General features: G+C 38.9%; 1 protein-coding gene and 1 long non-coding RNA gene across 2 annotated transcripts; both read right to left on the bottom strand.

Annotated features, from left to right (window-relative positions):
* Positions 1-11,121: 11,121 nt before the first annotated feature.
* On the bottom strand, positions 11,122-11,913 carry LOC141649070 (uncharacterized). Its single transcript, XM_074457772.1, has 2 exons — positions 11,839-11,913; positions 11,122-11,742 (listed from the first exon to the last, which is right to left on the bottom strand). The coding sequence occupies exons 1-2, from the start codon at positions 11,911-11,913 to the stop codon at positions 11,122-11,124; spliced, it is 696 nt and encodes a 231-aa protein (XP_074313873.1).
* Positions 11,914-12,458: 545 nt separating this feature from the next.
* Positions 12,459-13,896, bottom strand: LOC141593977 (uncharacterized). The gene is made up of 2 exons (XR_012521977.1): positions 13,790-13,896; positions 12,459-13,567 (listed from the first exon to the last, which is right to left on the bottom strand). It is a non-coding gene; the product is annotated as an uncharacterized LOC141593977 (long non-coding RNA).
* Positions 13,897-15,761: the final 1,865 nt, after the last annotated feature.

Raw genomic sequence — 15,761 nt, 5'->3', positions numbered from 1 at the left:
CCAATATCAAAATACCCATAACATCAAACGGAATGTTACATTCTACCACCCTTAAAAGGGACTTCGTCCTCGAAGTTTACTCAGACTCATAACATCATCCTCCAACTGTCAACACTATATAAAATATTCTCACACTCTGAAGCATCACACTACTACAAGCACGGCCATGGCCTTTTATAAGTATCATCCACAAAACAAATCCCTCCTTTACGCTACGCTAACACTCTACTTCCAATTATATTACAACATGCACCACCATGAAACTCTCTTTTATCGCATCCTACTCCTCTTAAGACAAATGTTATGTCTTCGTAACTCACTAATACTAAATCCTTAGCTATATCATCTCATTATCCTCATCACCACCGCATGTCAAAGATAACCACCTATAATCTAAACACTCGCCATGAATATATCCAAGGCTCTCTTACTTAAACATTTCTCATACCTCAACTCATTCGGCACACCACCTAACCTATACCATAAAACTCGTAGCAAAAACACCATACTAATTCTCCATTATTACTGCAAAATAACATACCTCTCTATGTAAAGCACCTATCTCCCAAAAGCATAACTCACGATCCACACTCGTTACGTACACTCACACTAGATCCTCAAGTTCTTTCCTTCATTACCGCAAAACTCATACACAACTTAACATGACACTAATACCCAACACCCTACACTCTTTGTCCCAAAACCGATTATGAACCACACGTGCGGCGTCAGTTAGTATAACACATGTTCCACTAATCACTTACCATGACTATGTCTAACGCCTCATCTTAAAACAAGGTCAAAAGTACCGTAACAACTTCTGACAACTGTGTCCCATCAACAAAATGTCATTATAACATGACAACAACGAAAACATATACAACTCTCTTTCATATCATACTCTACCCTCATTCCAAAACTTAACTGGTAAGAAACATCGATAACAAAACAACTGTCTATCTGTACAAACTGAAACTCACAGGAAGCAACATCAAACAAAACAACAATCTATGTATGACTGGTATGTACTTTCGAAACTCGAATCATAATCATCCCGCCTACTCCACCACAACTGGTGACGGCATCACAACACCGCCACCAATAGCCACACCGCAGTGCGAAAATACCCGCATCACAACACTAAGTATCGTGCCCGGATCACCACCCGAGGCACCACAACCACATTGATAGTCATCATAATTTATACAATCCCATAATTACTGACTCAACATAACTTCTCGAACAAGATAAACTTACTCAAATCCACTTTACTAAATCACAAAGCAACATATTATATGAATAAACAGATAATGACCTCATGAATATCGTCCCCTTACCACATCACGGAATAACATATATCATGAATACATACAAGTATAACCAGTCATGCCAGATCAATAAAATTATTACCTTTTTGAATATCATTCAATTAAATTACCGTGTCCAACATATATTGAAGAACATTCAGATAACCACATTATAACTATCACACCATACCGCTTCTCGTGAGGTCACAACCTCACACCAACATTTATATACATCTTAGACCCATAATCACATCCAACTAGTCAATCCTGATCACGTAAGTTACCACTCAACAAAGGTTACCTGTCGCCCGAGCTTAACTCGCATGCCCCTCATCACATTCTTCCATTCGCATAACCAGCATCTTCTGCCATACATAACTATACAGCTAACACTCACTATGAGAAACCGCCTCCTAAGACTATGTCTTATACTTTCTCACAACCATACCTATCAATTTAATCTCTACAAAATCAGCCTCTTTAGAATTGCCATCTTTCCTATTTATCATTAACCTTAACCACTAGCGACAACACCTCCACACAACTACCGTTCGTACATCAAACTTCTTACACTCATCTCTAAACATCACCGTTTCTTTCCTATCTTTGGTTAACATCCCAAATAACGAACATCACATACATCAACAAAATCACCTCAACACTATTTCCAATTCCATCCTTAATTGTATAGTCATCTAACTCTCCACCAAAATCTCATAGAGTGCAAATACTAAATCAACCTCTTGCTCCCTTAATTCCTCAAAACTCATGATTAATCATGTTGTCCTGAAACTTCTGTATAACCATTAACTCAATTACTTTTGATAGTATCATACATCCCGATGATTCCTTACTTTTATATCACATAACTCCGGTGAACATTTTTCTCAGCTTACTTTCATCCTTTTTTTCTCTTTATACTCAACAATTCCATTTAATATCTCAACTCCTTATTACTCCTACTTAACCCTTTAGTGCTCCAATTACCTTCTCATCGCTCCAAAACTCAAATCTCATTATTTCATATCGATATCATCTCACTCTTTATTACCATGGGTCCCCTCTCATCACTCCACTCACTCACACTTGTCACTAATTTGTCCATAAAAATCAACGTTTAAAGTTCAAACTATTACATCTCCCTTTTTACATCTCTAGAAATCAAAATTCTTTTTATACCGTTAATTGCCCAAGGAAATCACACATTAGTTTCGTCTCTCGATAACACAAATTTCCCAAACTCAGTCACTATCTGCAAATCCACGTCACGACATGTCTCCATTAAGTTCACTATATACCACTCTTCTCAATTCCTCTAAAACGACCTTTCATTACATATATTCTTACTCAACACTATTTCTAACCATCTCCCTCCATAATTCGTTATACATCTCAGGTTGCTACTATCCACATCCTTTCTTTCAATCTTTTCATTCTCACGTTCCTTAAACTTACATCACTCTTTGCCCACATTCACTTACTCTTACATTACTCAACACACAATCATATCACTCATCCCGTCTCACAAAACATGCTTTATGCCTCAATTAAGCCATACCAATCTCCCTTTTCTTTTTCCACTATCTATCACAACACATAGAACTCATGTCCTCCCACCGAACTCCTACTCACCACAGGTGCCACTCACTACACCATAAGATTGGGTAACTTACGCATCAGGACCAACATACCCGTAAAACAGTGCATAAAGAAGCAAAATAGTACCTTTGAATTAAACATAATATGCAACGAATGTCAAAAGATAAGCATATGACCCAAACCAGGGGTCACTAGATCGAGTACAGGCCACTCGATCGAGTAAGTGACTTACTCGATCGAGTAGGTGAAGATCAGAAGCACGTAAAACAAATTACCAGGGCCACTCGATCGAGTAACTGACGTACTCGATCGAGTCCCCAACTACTCGATCGAGTACCAAGGCTACTCGATCGAGTACCTACGGATTTCTCAAAGATTTGTCCGTTTTTTCAGTAAAACAGTCATAACTCACTCATTTCTTGGTCGTTTTGGGCGTGTGACCTATCGTTAGAATCGTAAAAGAACAAGCTATCACCTCCAACTGGAATCATATTAAAATCATTTATTCATCTCAAGTTATAACAGTTTAAAGACAACTCTTTATAATCGAAAAAAACATAACTTCTTGATTTTACTTCCAAACAACTTAAACGACAACAAGGTAAACAAAAACAACCCAATACTCATTAAACCAGTAGCCCCAATCACATATTACTATTTTCGAAAGCAAAGCAACAACATTCATCATGCACTACCCACATGCTTTTATTCTATAGCCTTTCGTAAAACAAATCATACTCATACATTACAAATCCTATTTCCATGTTACTAATACAACAATATTACAAATACACTTCGTCACCTAAACATATTCATAATCACAAAATTCGTATTCTCATGCTATTGCCACTCCATCTTTTCCAATCAATTCATCCATTTCAACCACATTCTTCATACAACATGTACATATGAACAATAGTAGGCATGTATATGAAATCATTATATAAAATTACACAAACAAGATTATGTATAATCATATCACCTATGAACTACTCCCTTTTTCCACCACATTACTCATCATTCTCATACACTTTTCTAACAATTCCAACCAGCATTGTAAACCAACTATTATGCAACATGCTTTCAATCAACAACAGTTCTATATACTTCACCAACCTTGCATTCACAAACTCGACCTTCTACTCCAAACATCCAACAATTACAACATACATCATCACATTCACATACAAACTAACAAACATCACATACGACCTTGACATATACCCCCCAAGTGACCGGTTCAAAATTGTAGGGCGAGTTCGCGACTTTAGGACGTCTCCCAAGCCTTTGCATTAGCTCCTACAACCTTTACCCCGGGTTCATTTTTAATTGACTCCCTATGTTCATTAGATTTATTGGTTACAGGTTTCAGGATCGTCGCTCTGATACCATTTGTAACACCCCCATACTCCAAGTGCCTTACCAGGACCACTCAGGTATGAAGATATTACCATCTCGGTTACCCGAGGCAATGATAATCAAATAAACAATAAAGAAACAACGTTTAAACAGAAATCCTTAGTTAAAGGTTACAATCTCGAAACCAAAACCAAAAGTATAATACATGATCTCAAACTGATCACATCGTTCTAATCGAAATGTAAAGAAACTACTAAGCTACAAAGCGGAAGACTTCTATCATCATATCGTGGCAATCCCAGCTACCCCAGTACTCATCTCATACTCGCTCAATATCTCGCTCACCATCCCCGAATGGATCACCGCAGTTTACAAAACAACAACCGGGTCGTACTAATCACACAACTCAATATATATCAACAATAAGATAAACAGACACTTTTAGTCACACACACACAGCCACATCAATTCCAATCATCTCAATCACTAACTGTCCACTGGACCAGCCCTGCCAGTGGGGGACCGCAGCCGTACCCACCAAATCCCCGCTCCCCATAATGAGCGATAACCCTGTACATTAATGTGCACATCCCTTCTGTGGCGGGTTCCACAGAAGGAGAAACTAGGGCGTAAAGCCACTCCCGCAAGTGACCTCACTCAGCCGAGGACACGCCTCGAGAACCATAGACAACAATCACAATCACAATCACAACCGTCACAATACAATTATTATATCAAACAGTCAATCTCAACACATCATCAATCATCCCATTATGGGACTAATACTGAGTAGGAAATCCTACCTGGAAAGCACACTATCAGACGGTCTCTACTGCTGTATCAAAAAGCTTCCTCTACGAAGCCTCCTCCTATCATACAACATACAAATGCTACCAAATCACATACTACTCAAAAACCCCCAAATCCCCATATTAAGGTTTAACCAAATCAAAGGAAAGACAACAAAAAGGGTATATAGATCTTACCCTCGACGCAAGGATCTCAACGGTATCACCAACGATGAGAACCGACCTTCCAAACTCCGGGATTTGCTAACGATGCGATTAGGATTAAGAACGTACTTGCTTTCTCTCTTTATCAGTAAATTAGGTTTTGCAAAAGTGTTTAGAATAATGACGACGAAGTTTATATATCTTAATCGCATAATTAACAAAACCCGAGAAAAACTCCCCGTAAACCGGCTACTCGATCGAGTACCCAAGGTACTCGATCGAGCGCCCCCTTACTCGATCGAGTATCAAGGTTACTCGATCGAGTACCCAACAGGTCAGAAACTATTTTTAAAATGCAACACACCCTTACTCGACAGAGTAAGGTCTACTCGATAGAGTACCCAGAGACTCATAAAACCGTAGTATTACAACGTTACCGCCAATCTCCGCTTGAGTCGCCCCCACATCCATTGCCTTCAACGCCTGCTCCATAAGTTCGTGCGGGGCCGGTCTACGATCACGTGGCGCGGCCTTAGGATGCAGCTCAACAACTCTCCCGTCCCGGTCAAGTCCCAACTTGTTTAGAATGGAGACAGAGAGATCCCGGCCAAATCGATCTGCAAGAAACAAAGCCAACAGTTAAGCTAAAGAAGTAAACCAAGGCTCTAAAACAGAAGCATAAAAAGCAAAGGTGGGCCTCATACCGACCCCACTCACCCTGGCCGAGGGCCGGTATGAGGCCGACATGGCAAAGCGGCTCGTCTTGAAGAACGATCTGCGTCGGGGGCATCCATCCCTTCGGCGTGCCATCCTTCTCAGCCTCAAACAGCCTCATTGCCCGTGTTTCGTCCTCCTTAAGATAGACCTTCTTAGCGTCCATCTTAATCTTATTACAGGAGACATATCTGTCATGCTCCCCCTGACTCTCACACCGCAAATTGACGCGGCTCTGGAAGGACCGGGGCAGTGGATAGTCCTCCGGAACCTCGACGTATACCCACCGCCCCTTCCAGTCTTTGCAAGAGGTCAGCTTAGAGACGGTCACATAACCCGGCTCGGTCTAGGGTAGTCTGCCGAAGATGGTGGAGCCGGCGGAACAGGTTAACCGTTGGGGCCTCCCCCTTAAAGAGACAAAGCCATACGAAGCCAATAATCATCCTGATGGCCAAGGGATGCAGTTGTGCCACGGCGACATTCATGGCTTTAATTATGGCCACAACGTGTTCATTAAGAGGAAATCGGAGCCCATACTCCAGATGTCTGATGTACACGCCGATACAACCTTCGGGAGGGCAACAGACTGCCTGATCACCCTCAGGGATAATAATTCTATACCCCCTGCCGAAGGAGTAATGATCTTCAAAAAGTTCAGGCCCGGAGACACTAGCAAACTTGTTCGTCCAAACACGATCGGGTTTAATCGAGCAGGCTTCGCCGTGCCACAAGTACTGCGGCCTCTCGGAATCAGAGTGGGTCTTTTCATCGTCGTCATCGTCAAAATCCTCCAAAAATTTCTCATCAATTTCACGAGAAGGCGACTTGCGGCCTCCGAACCCTATCGGGGTGACAACCAGTGGCTCCTGTTCATCAGGATGCGACGGTTCGCCCCCGGAGTTGGGGTACTAGGCAGAGCATCAGCAGAAGACATGGTGGCAACAATTACTTAACAAAAACAAAGATTGGGGAAGAATTTGTTTGTTTACCTTGAAAGAAAGTGTTACGCCGAGTAACGCTTCGAAAATTAGAGAGAGAAAGAAACTCTTCGAAAAACTAGAGAGAGAAAATTTTTGAAGAAAATGAAGTTTGCAAGTCAAAATGAGGGGCACACTGCTCTATTTATAGAGCAAAACCCACTCAGTGGACTAATCAGAGCAAAGCCCATGAAGCGTCCACCAATCAAAACCAGGCCACGTGTCAAGCATGCAGCCACGGAATATCAATCGACATACAGTACTAATCTTCTTCGACACGCTCCTTGGTATCTACTTGCCAACGGCCAGCTGATCAACCAAGCTTGGCAGCACCAGCCGGGGGCAATCAAAAGCACACGGCACTCTCAACCTTGGTCTCGGCCAGCGCCATTTTCTTTTCCACATTCGATGTCCATTACACAACCATGTGGAGGGGGGATATGGTACGGCCTGAACAGAACCAAGCCGAGGAAGAAGTTCGACTTTCGCAGAATACGCTCAACACGCATCGAAGGTCCATACCACGGCATAGACTACGCTGGGGGCAAATTGATGGGGCATATTCTGCACCTGCTGACCGGGTCAACATATTTACCAAAGTCAAAGCTAAAAGACAACAAGTCAAAGGAAAAACAGCCTAACCGACGCAGCCTGTCGGCCTGTCACTTGGGTCTCGGCTCGGCAACTAGCCGGCCGAGAAGCATATCCGCGTACTCACATCCAGTCCCCTCAGCATGGAGTCAACCAGGCCTGCCGGCCTGCCATGGGTCCCTCGGCCGAGGGTAGAACGGTCTTTCCACCTGCTATGCCACTTAACCACTTGGCCACTACGTGACAAAAGGTGAAAGTCTATAAATACTCCACATCTCTCATTGAGAAACTCATCTCACAATCCAATAATCTGGTATAAACTCCCTTATCTCTCTACAATATACTTTGCCAAGTTAACATACAACTTATCTCTCTAAGTTTACTGACTTGAGCGTCGGAGTGAGTACGTTCGGCCCCAAGCCGAGCCCTCAGTTTGTTCATCTTATACAGGAAAGAGTGAAAGGAAGAGACAAGCAACGACATCATTCAACAAGCTTAAGTGGTCACAACTCTGCTTCGGAATTATACCCGGAACACATGGGATACTAAATTGTGTGATTAACCGGAGATTAAAGACGTATTAAGAGCTTACTTTGGATTCCTCAAGCATTTAATCAAGCCTTTAATCAAATACACCCGGATTTCCACGGTCGGGGCTTGGGAACCCCGATCGGGGTTTCCCCTCTCTAGGTGTATACGTTACACCCCCTCTTTACTATATAAGGGAGGTGTTAGTAGGACTTTAGGGGCATCTCTCTTACGCACAATTTACATATTACTTCAGAATTAGTTTATTTCCTTTAAGCTTTCCTTTGTTAATCATTCCACATTTCAATATAAGTAATCATTTCAAGCTTTTGGTTTTCATTTGTTCTTCCTTTACAAGTTTCAAGTTCAAGTTCTACTCCTTATTCGGTAATTCTAATTCTAGTTTATTTAGTTTACATTTCTATTTTAGTTATTACATAGTTTTATCATTCGTATTTTAATTCTATCACATAGTTAATTCTCATATTTCATAATTCACCCTTTAGTCTATATCATTTTTATAATCATGTTTAGCATTTCATACATCATAGTTTGTAGTTTACATTTCAATATGAGTAGCTAAATTTCCTTAGTCTAGGGACTAGGGAAGCCATGCAATAACTAATATATGTAAAATGATAAATTAGGTTGATATAATATTGTCTAATTGTTTCTATCACATGTTAATATCGTCACGATTAATCTTTGTTTAGTGGTCATATTAATCGATTAAGTTTGTTAATTCGTTCTATAAGTTGAGAGGCACGAAATCGGATTAGACTAATCATGTGTAGTAGGACGACCTAGTCATAACGAGAGTTCTCTAGGACCCGGTCTATGGTTGACACTAATATCGAGAGGTGGGTGTCTTTAAGCCTAAACAATTGACAATGTTATTTATTCCGAGTTTAACATGAATATATATTTACAATTGCATGTGTGACCCGACTCCTCTAGACTCCTTTAATCATATATTCTACATCGTTATATTTGATAGTTAACAAACCAACCAACAAACCAAACCAATCGTAATCGACCTTGATAGAAGTCCCATAGCATTTCATAACGCAATTCCCGTCTCCTTATATTCGACTCCTCGTACTACGTTAATTTGTATCTAGGGAAATTATCTTTGATTAGGTGTGCAACATAGCCTATCAGAGAGCTTAATCTAGTCTAAGGGAACTTAATCCCTTAATTATTACAAGTATATATAGTGGGTACAATATTAGGTTAATCAAGGGTAGATTAGGAAACATGCTTATGTATCGAAGGAATAATCCTTTGCACGTTTCAAGAGGATCCGCGCGAGATAGAGCAATCTGGGCATCAACTCGAGCGGATGAAGATACAAGCATGTGACGGATACATGCTTAATTTTTCTATGCTTATCTTCTATTAAATTTTGCTTGTATCTTATGCTATCAATAGTGACGAAGATACAAGCTACAATAGTGATGATTGCATGAAACCCATCAGACCAGAGAGGACATAATGGTAGTAAAAGTAATAACTGTAAATGAACAGCCCAGTGGAACCGCCACATAGAAATGATCTGTCACAACACGAACCAAATAAGTTCGATAAACTGGTAGCACATCGAGGATGTTCAAAAACTGCAAATGAAAATTTCATCTTCTACAGGCTAGGGTTGGTATTTGGTTTACGTAAGACACTGACGTGTGTCGGATTTGATGAATGCATGCGGAAAGCAGGACTAATGCACAGCTCAGCTCCGAGCAGCAGATCAACCTCAATCACTACAATTCCACATGCCCTAGCCAAACCAGTCGCCTCCCCAACTACTAAAACTACTACCTACCTAACATCAAAATAATCCATATATATTATATGGGTTTTTCTAACCTATGCCTACTAGGCATAGGATAAGAAATCAAAATAGGAAAGAATTAAATGCTATTTTTATGGAAAATTGCAATATCTCATCACTTTTACTTCTATTTACAAGAAACACATTTAATTCTTTCCTTTTTTTTTATTTCTTATCCTATGCCTAGTGGGCATAGGTTAGAAAAACCGATTTTATATACTCACAAGTCACAAATTTCATTGTCACAACTTAACCCATCAACAACTAACCCAAAACTAAACCAAAAGAGTAATGTTATCAATTAATTGATCGACATGACACGGCACTAAAGTTGTTTTCATAAAACAAAGACATCACTGATAACACAGTAATATACATCCCCATCATAATGCACACTCTTAAAACTTAGTCTACAAGATTGAACCGACCCAATTGTTACTCTCCCTTGTAAGACCTCCAAATAATTCAACAACAAACCAAAGTCATCATTCATCTGATCATCAAAAAGCACTCTCCTTTCTTAATCTAGCAATAAAACATCGACGCAGTAACCAATTAACAAAATAAGCAACAAGCATCCAAAAAAAAAACAAGAATGAATTTAAACAAAGCTACTACAATCAGAGGTAAAAGATGAGTGAGGCAACATAAACGGTACTATATTGGTGTAGCACCTGAAAAAGGCACCATTTTTAAGCCACGTCTAACTGCCCAACATTGAGGCGAAAGGAATAGAAACAAATTGAACCAACTCAAACCATCGACAATGCCAAAACAATTAGAGCTGGTAAATATTGACGGAAAGATAATCAATTGATTGAGATTAGCAAAAACAAATTGAGGGAAAAAGTAAAATGAGTGTAAACAACTAACCCTAATTTTGGTTTGCTGATTTACAAAAAAATACTGAAGGGGGGGGGGGGGTGATTTTATGGGGGAAGTGACTGAAGTAAGCTTTGGTCTGTTGTTTCTATATTTACAAAGAAATACAGGGGGAGTAAAATACAATACATTTCCTTTTTTTTTGTTTTTGAAAACAAAAGAGAGCTACATTATATTAAATCAAGCTCCGTTAAAGCCAAAATGACTTGCGGGAAATCCAAATAAAAACAAGTTGCTGAAGTACATAATCTAGCAGTATGATGTGTTATTGCATTCGCTCCTCTTTTGACATGTGAAAAAGTTGCTGTCATGAACTTCTCTGCCATTAAGTGAGCTTCATTCATTAACAGTCCCACCGGTCCTCTCAAAAAATTGCCTTTTCAAATTGCATTTATCATCGTAAGTGAGTCACTCTCGACTGCAATTTTTTCGACTCCCACCTGATGCGCCACTTCCATACCAAATACCACTGCCTGGGCTTCTGCCATCTCCGTGTCCCACACAGCTTTAATATGTTTTGCCCCGACTACCACTACACTCCCATCCACATCACGCCCAACCACCCCCAGACCTATCTCGCCACTGTTAAAAACCGCAGCATTGGTATTGATCTTAACCACACCACTCAAAGGAGGTGACCACGAGCTCCCTCCTACCAGCCCATCCTGCTCAGCTCTGACCTCCACTACCTCCATGTACTCCCTGTAGTCCAACACCATTTTTTGAAAGCCTACAATCACCAATTCCGGATTAGGGTCCTCGTCATCGAAAAGCCTCATATTTATACAAGTCCAAATGCTCCATGATAAGGCTAGGAAGCGCATCCGACTTTCATCATTTAATTTTTCCAACATCCAGTGATATAGCTCGGCACACGACGTCTTAGGGGCTGCCAGCAACATGTCTTTAAATCCTCCATTATCCCAGTAAACATCAGTCCATGGGCATGTGAAGATGGCATGGACACCCGTATCCTCCTCATTCAAACAAAAACAACAACCCTGGTTATCCACACAATTGCATATGGGGATAGTTGCTATAGTTTCGGTTTTTTTTAAGGATTATGGTATCTACTATCTAATTGCTTTTGTGCACACAGTACCAGCATTCTTTTCAAAACCTGTCTGACAAGCAGCCTTGTTTTTTATCTCGTCCTTAATTCTACTTACCATGGCCCACCCACAACAGCACTCTTGATCATCCGCATCTCAATTACATTACAGTAGTAAGACATTCATAGCCTTTATCAATTGTATAATCCTCATTACCACCCAACCATTTCTCATTAGTTAGTGTACCCGACCATCAACTAACTATTAACCATACAATAAATTATCGCATCTTTTTTTAACCCTTTAACAAATTCATATGTGTTTATATACCCTTGTGACTATGAGGGATGGTTGCACAAATAACAGTTTAATAACCTGCTAAAACACCATACACAAAATATTGCACAGAACAAGTATAGTAGTCAAGGCCTGAAAGAGAAATACAACTCGAATAACAAAGTAAAACTAAGAGGAAGGCCATGGCTGAACTCAGATGTGTCTTTCAAAATTCAACCAACTAGTATTAATATCAATTGTACTCATACACTATGGATTAATAACACTAAAAAAAATCTATATCCTCAAGCTAATAATACTTGAGAACCATCAAAGGCCTATTACATCCAATTTCCAAACACTAAACAGCACACATACAATATTCTTATACCAGTACCAGCCCCAATGTAAGGCAACTATTATTTCTATCACTATGGATCATCATTCCTTTGAAAACCTGTCAGACACTCAGTCTTATCTCCTCCTTTATTCTACTTACCATGACTTCTAATCTGAACCTTCTAACAAATTGCAGCAGATCTCATGCCACAATTTTAAAACCTACATGAGCATAAGTCACAAGTCTTCAGATCTGTTGTTTTAATCAAGACTTGCTCGTCCTCGCGATGGATCAACAAAGTAAAACAAAAGTAAAATATATTGTATACACTATTGATTCATATGCTCTTATCATTCCGACCTTAGCTGGAGAACCTTTTTTTATACAACCTCCCTCCAGATGATCGTATATTTGTTTTACTCTCCACTTTGCTTTAGTAGGAATTTCCGTGTAAATCAGAACTTTGTTCTCCTCGTTGTCGAAGAGCAACTCTCCTCTGATTTCCAAGGTCATCAGACTTCCACTCCTAATGAAGAAGACATGGGCAGCAGGGGCATGATGCTCAACTTGTGATGCTTTGAAAACTCCAAAACACCAACTACTTAGATTGATCTTAGCATCTTGTAACTTGTTAGACAAGGTGATTATATTACCCAGCTGCTCCAGTGTATGTGTATCAATTTCTTCCAGAGTGACATCGAGACTCCTAAGGCATGAAAGTCGAATGCTGTTGGACGGCAGTTGCACCCTACCTAGCACACTGGTGGTTAAACTCTTGAGTTGAGTCGGTTGAAAGGTCAGGCAGTGAGGCAGATAGTTCTCCTTCGATAGTGACAGTGAGGTCTTCGACCTTTGTACCAATCTTGGTCAACCAATCATTCAATAACTACAAGAACTTGTTATTTTCATCAGGTAGGTTGTTATTTCCAGCAGTAAACTCAATCCTCAAACTTTGGATGATATTATTAGACGATACGAGTTTAATTTGTCTTTCAAATTGAGTCGTAGATGTGCAATCAAACTCCACATTCCTCACGAGAGTGAAGCCTTCCCCGAAAACCCGGGATAATGCTCTACACTTAACCGCTTCTTTGAATAGCAATTTTCTCAACACCTCTCCGATCACCGTGGCTAGACTGAACCCGTGAGGTTCTAGTTCTGAAAAATTAACACAATACAAAAACAGGAGAGACTAAAAAAAAAACAAAACCCACAACAAATATAAACTAAAACCCAACAACAACAACAACAACAACAACAAATAGGTAGTTTAGTCAAGCCTTGTCATAATTCAACAAAGGATTTAGCCTATAAGGCTCATCCTTGGAGTATGTAAAATAAAAATAAAAATAAAAACAAAAATTAAAAGAAACAACTTACAAACTTAATTTGTCAACCAGTAGATGAGGAACGCTTAGTAAACTTTTATTATAAAGAGAGAATATTTACAAGTGAGAGATAGAGATAGAGCCAGGAAAAAGCCTGCCCTCAACAATAAAAAATGCATCCTTTTATAGGCAAGGAGCGGGAAACATATGAATTACATAACAGTAGATTTATTGTGTGCTTTATAAAAGCAAAACAAAATTCAAGGTCTTACTCAAGTGTGCTTTTGAAACACACAAAAATAGGCATGCATTATTTTACGCATCTTTTCCCTAATATTCCAAATGTGTGCACCTATTTTTAGTGCTCATAATAACACATCCAATGGTCCTTATTAACCTTTTAAACTATTTGCCAAGTCATGAAAAATCTGGGTATTTTTGTTGATATCATCTGCTATAATATTATCCTCTTCTGGATTTTGAGCGTCTTGTAAAATATCAAATTTGTTTTTGCTGCTTGATGCCATAGATATCGCCATAGAAGTATCACTTTTCTGTGATTTGTCATCATCATTATTGGCCTTTTGAGCCAAAGCCTTTTGAGCTAAAGCGAAATAATGTTGAACAATTTCTTCCTCTGTCTTGTCCTGGATATTTTCCAAGGATTCAGAATGAACACCATCTGAATGACCATCCTCATTATTGAGATAAAGAATAGTAAAACTATCAATATTTTCTTGAATAAGATCAAGAGTAGAACTACAATTGAGTTTGTTAGTGTCTTTATTTTCTCTGAGCATAGTGTCCCAAAAGCGAGAATATGATTCTCTTTTTAAACAAAATAATTTTTCTTGGGTATAACCCGTTTTTGGATTAAATTTCCAAATCCAAGGAATAGAAAATTCAATAAAAAATTGCATTTGGATAATTCCAGGAATATTATCCTCTGGAGCCTTTGGTATAACCTCTTTCCATTCATTATATAGATCTCTAAATAATTGAGGTAATATTTCCTGTGATGTTCCATATTTCCTCTGATGTTCCATAGAACTGCCACCATTTTATTAACCAGGGCGGTATGGTTTGGTTATAAATTTCTTGGCTAATTTTTATGAACCAAGTATGACTTCTGTTGTCATTTTCATATAAAAAAGTTTTATCAAATGCTTGAATATAATCCCAATAATTATACTCAATACGAGTTCCTTTGATAATTAAGGATTTTGTTTTGAGAGGAGTGATTCCCCATTCTTCAATGGATATAACTTTTCTGATTATAATTTTTGAGAAATTATAAATTTCTGCGTCAATAGTAGTGAAATGATTGATTTCACAACCATTTGATGAAAGTATGTTTTCATAAAAAAATCTGTTTTTATATGACTCCATTGTATAATTGCTATTTATGAGATATCTCTCACATAAAAGCCAGGGCTGATCTTCCCATCTTTTATCAGACATATTAAGAAGGAGTATAATCCTTTCTTCTTGGTTTTTAACCATTTTTTCTTTTTCATCAATTGATTCCTTAATTATCTTCCTAAAGGAATGAGAGATTTTATCTTGTCCCTTTTGTTTCCATAGTCTGAACTCTTCGAGTTCTTCTTTTTCTATGATTTCATCATTAAAAGATTTAGCTATAAGCTTCCTGCTTCCATGCTGGATCAAGATATTACTTGGTCCTGATTCTCTGAATTACTTCCCTTATTAGGGAAATATCTTCCTCTCCCTCTATTAGAGGGATAAGTGCCACGGCCATTGCCACGATACATTCCTGAAAGATTAAACATTAAACAGATAAATACTCCCTTGTTAAAAAATCCGGGAGATGATTTTCAGAACCTTTTTTATAAAAGATTTCAAAATCAAAAGGGGCTAAATGCGCTTGCCATCTTGCAAACATCTGTTGTGAAACATCATGTTTAAAATCTTTTTGGAACATAAATTTCGCAGAACTGCAATCTGTCCTAATTATAAATTTTTGATTATATAAATCATTTTGAAATTTTAAAACACATCTTACT

This window comes from Silene latifolia, chromosome 1 (genome assembly GCF_048544455.1).
Source record: "Silene latifolia isolate original U9 population chromosome 1, ASM4854445v1, whole genome shotgun sequence".
In the NCBI taxonomy this organism is placed as follows: domain Eukaryota; kingdom Viridiplantae; phylum Streptophyta; class Magnoliopsida; order Caryophyllales; family Caryophyllaceae; genus Silene; species Silene latifolia.
Note: the sequence above shows the minus strand (reverse complement) of the source record. Positions and strands in the feature narration are given on the sequence as shown.

Coding starts and splice junctions, on each gene's coding strand:
- LOC141649070 (XM_074457772.1), bottom strand. CDS start 11,913: ATGGTAAGTAGAATTAAGGACGAGATAAAAAACAAGGCTGCTTGTCAG. Junction 11,743..11,838: donor TTGAAAAGAATGCTGGTACT/GTGTGCACAAAA, acceptor GTGGATAACCAG/GGTTGTTGTTTTTGTTTGAA.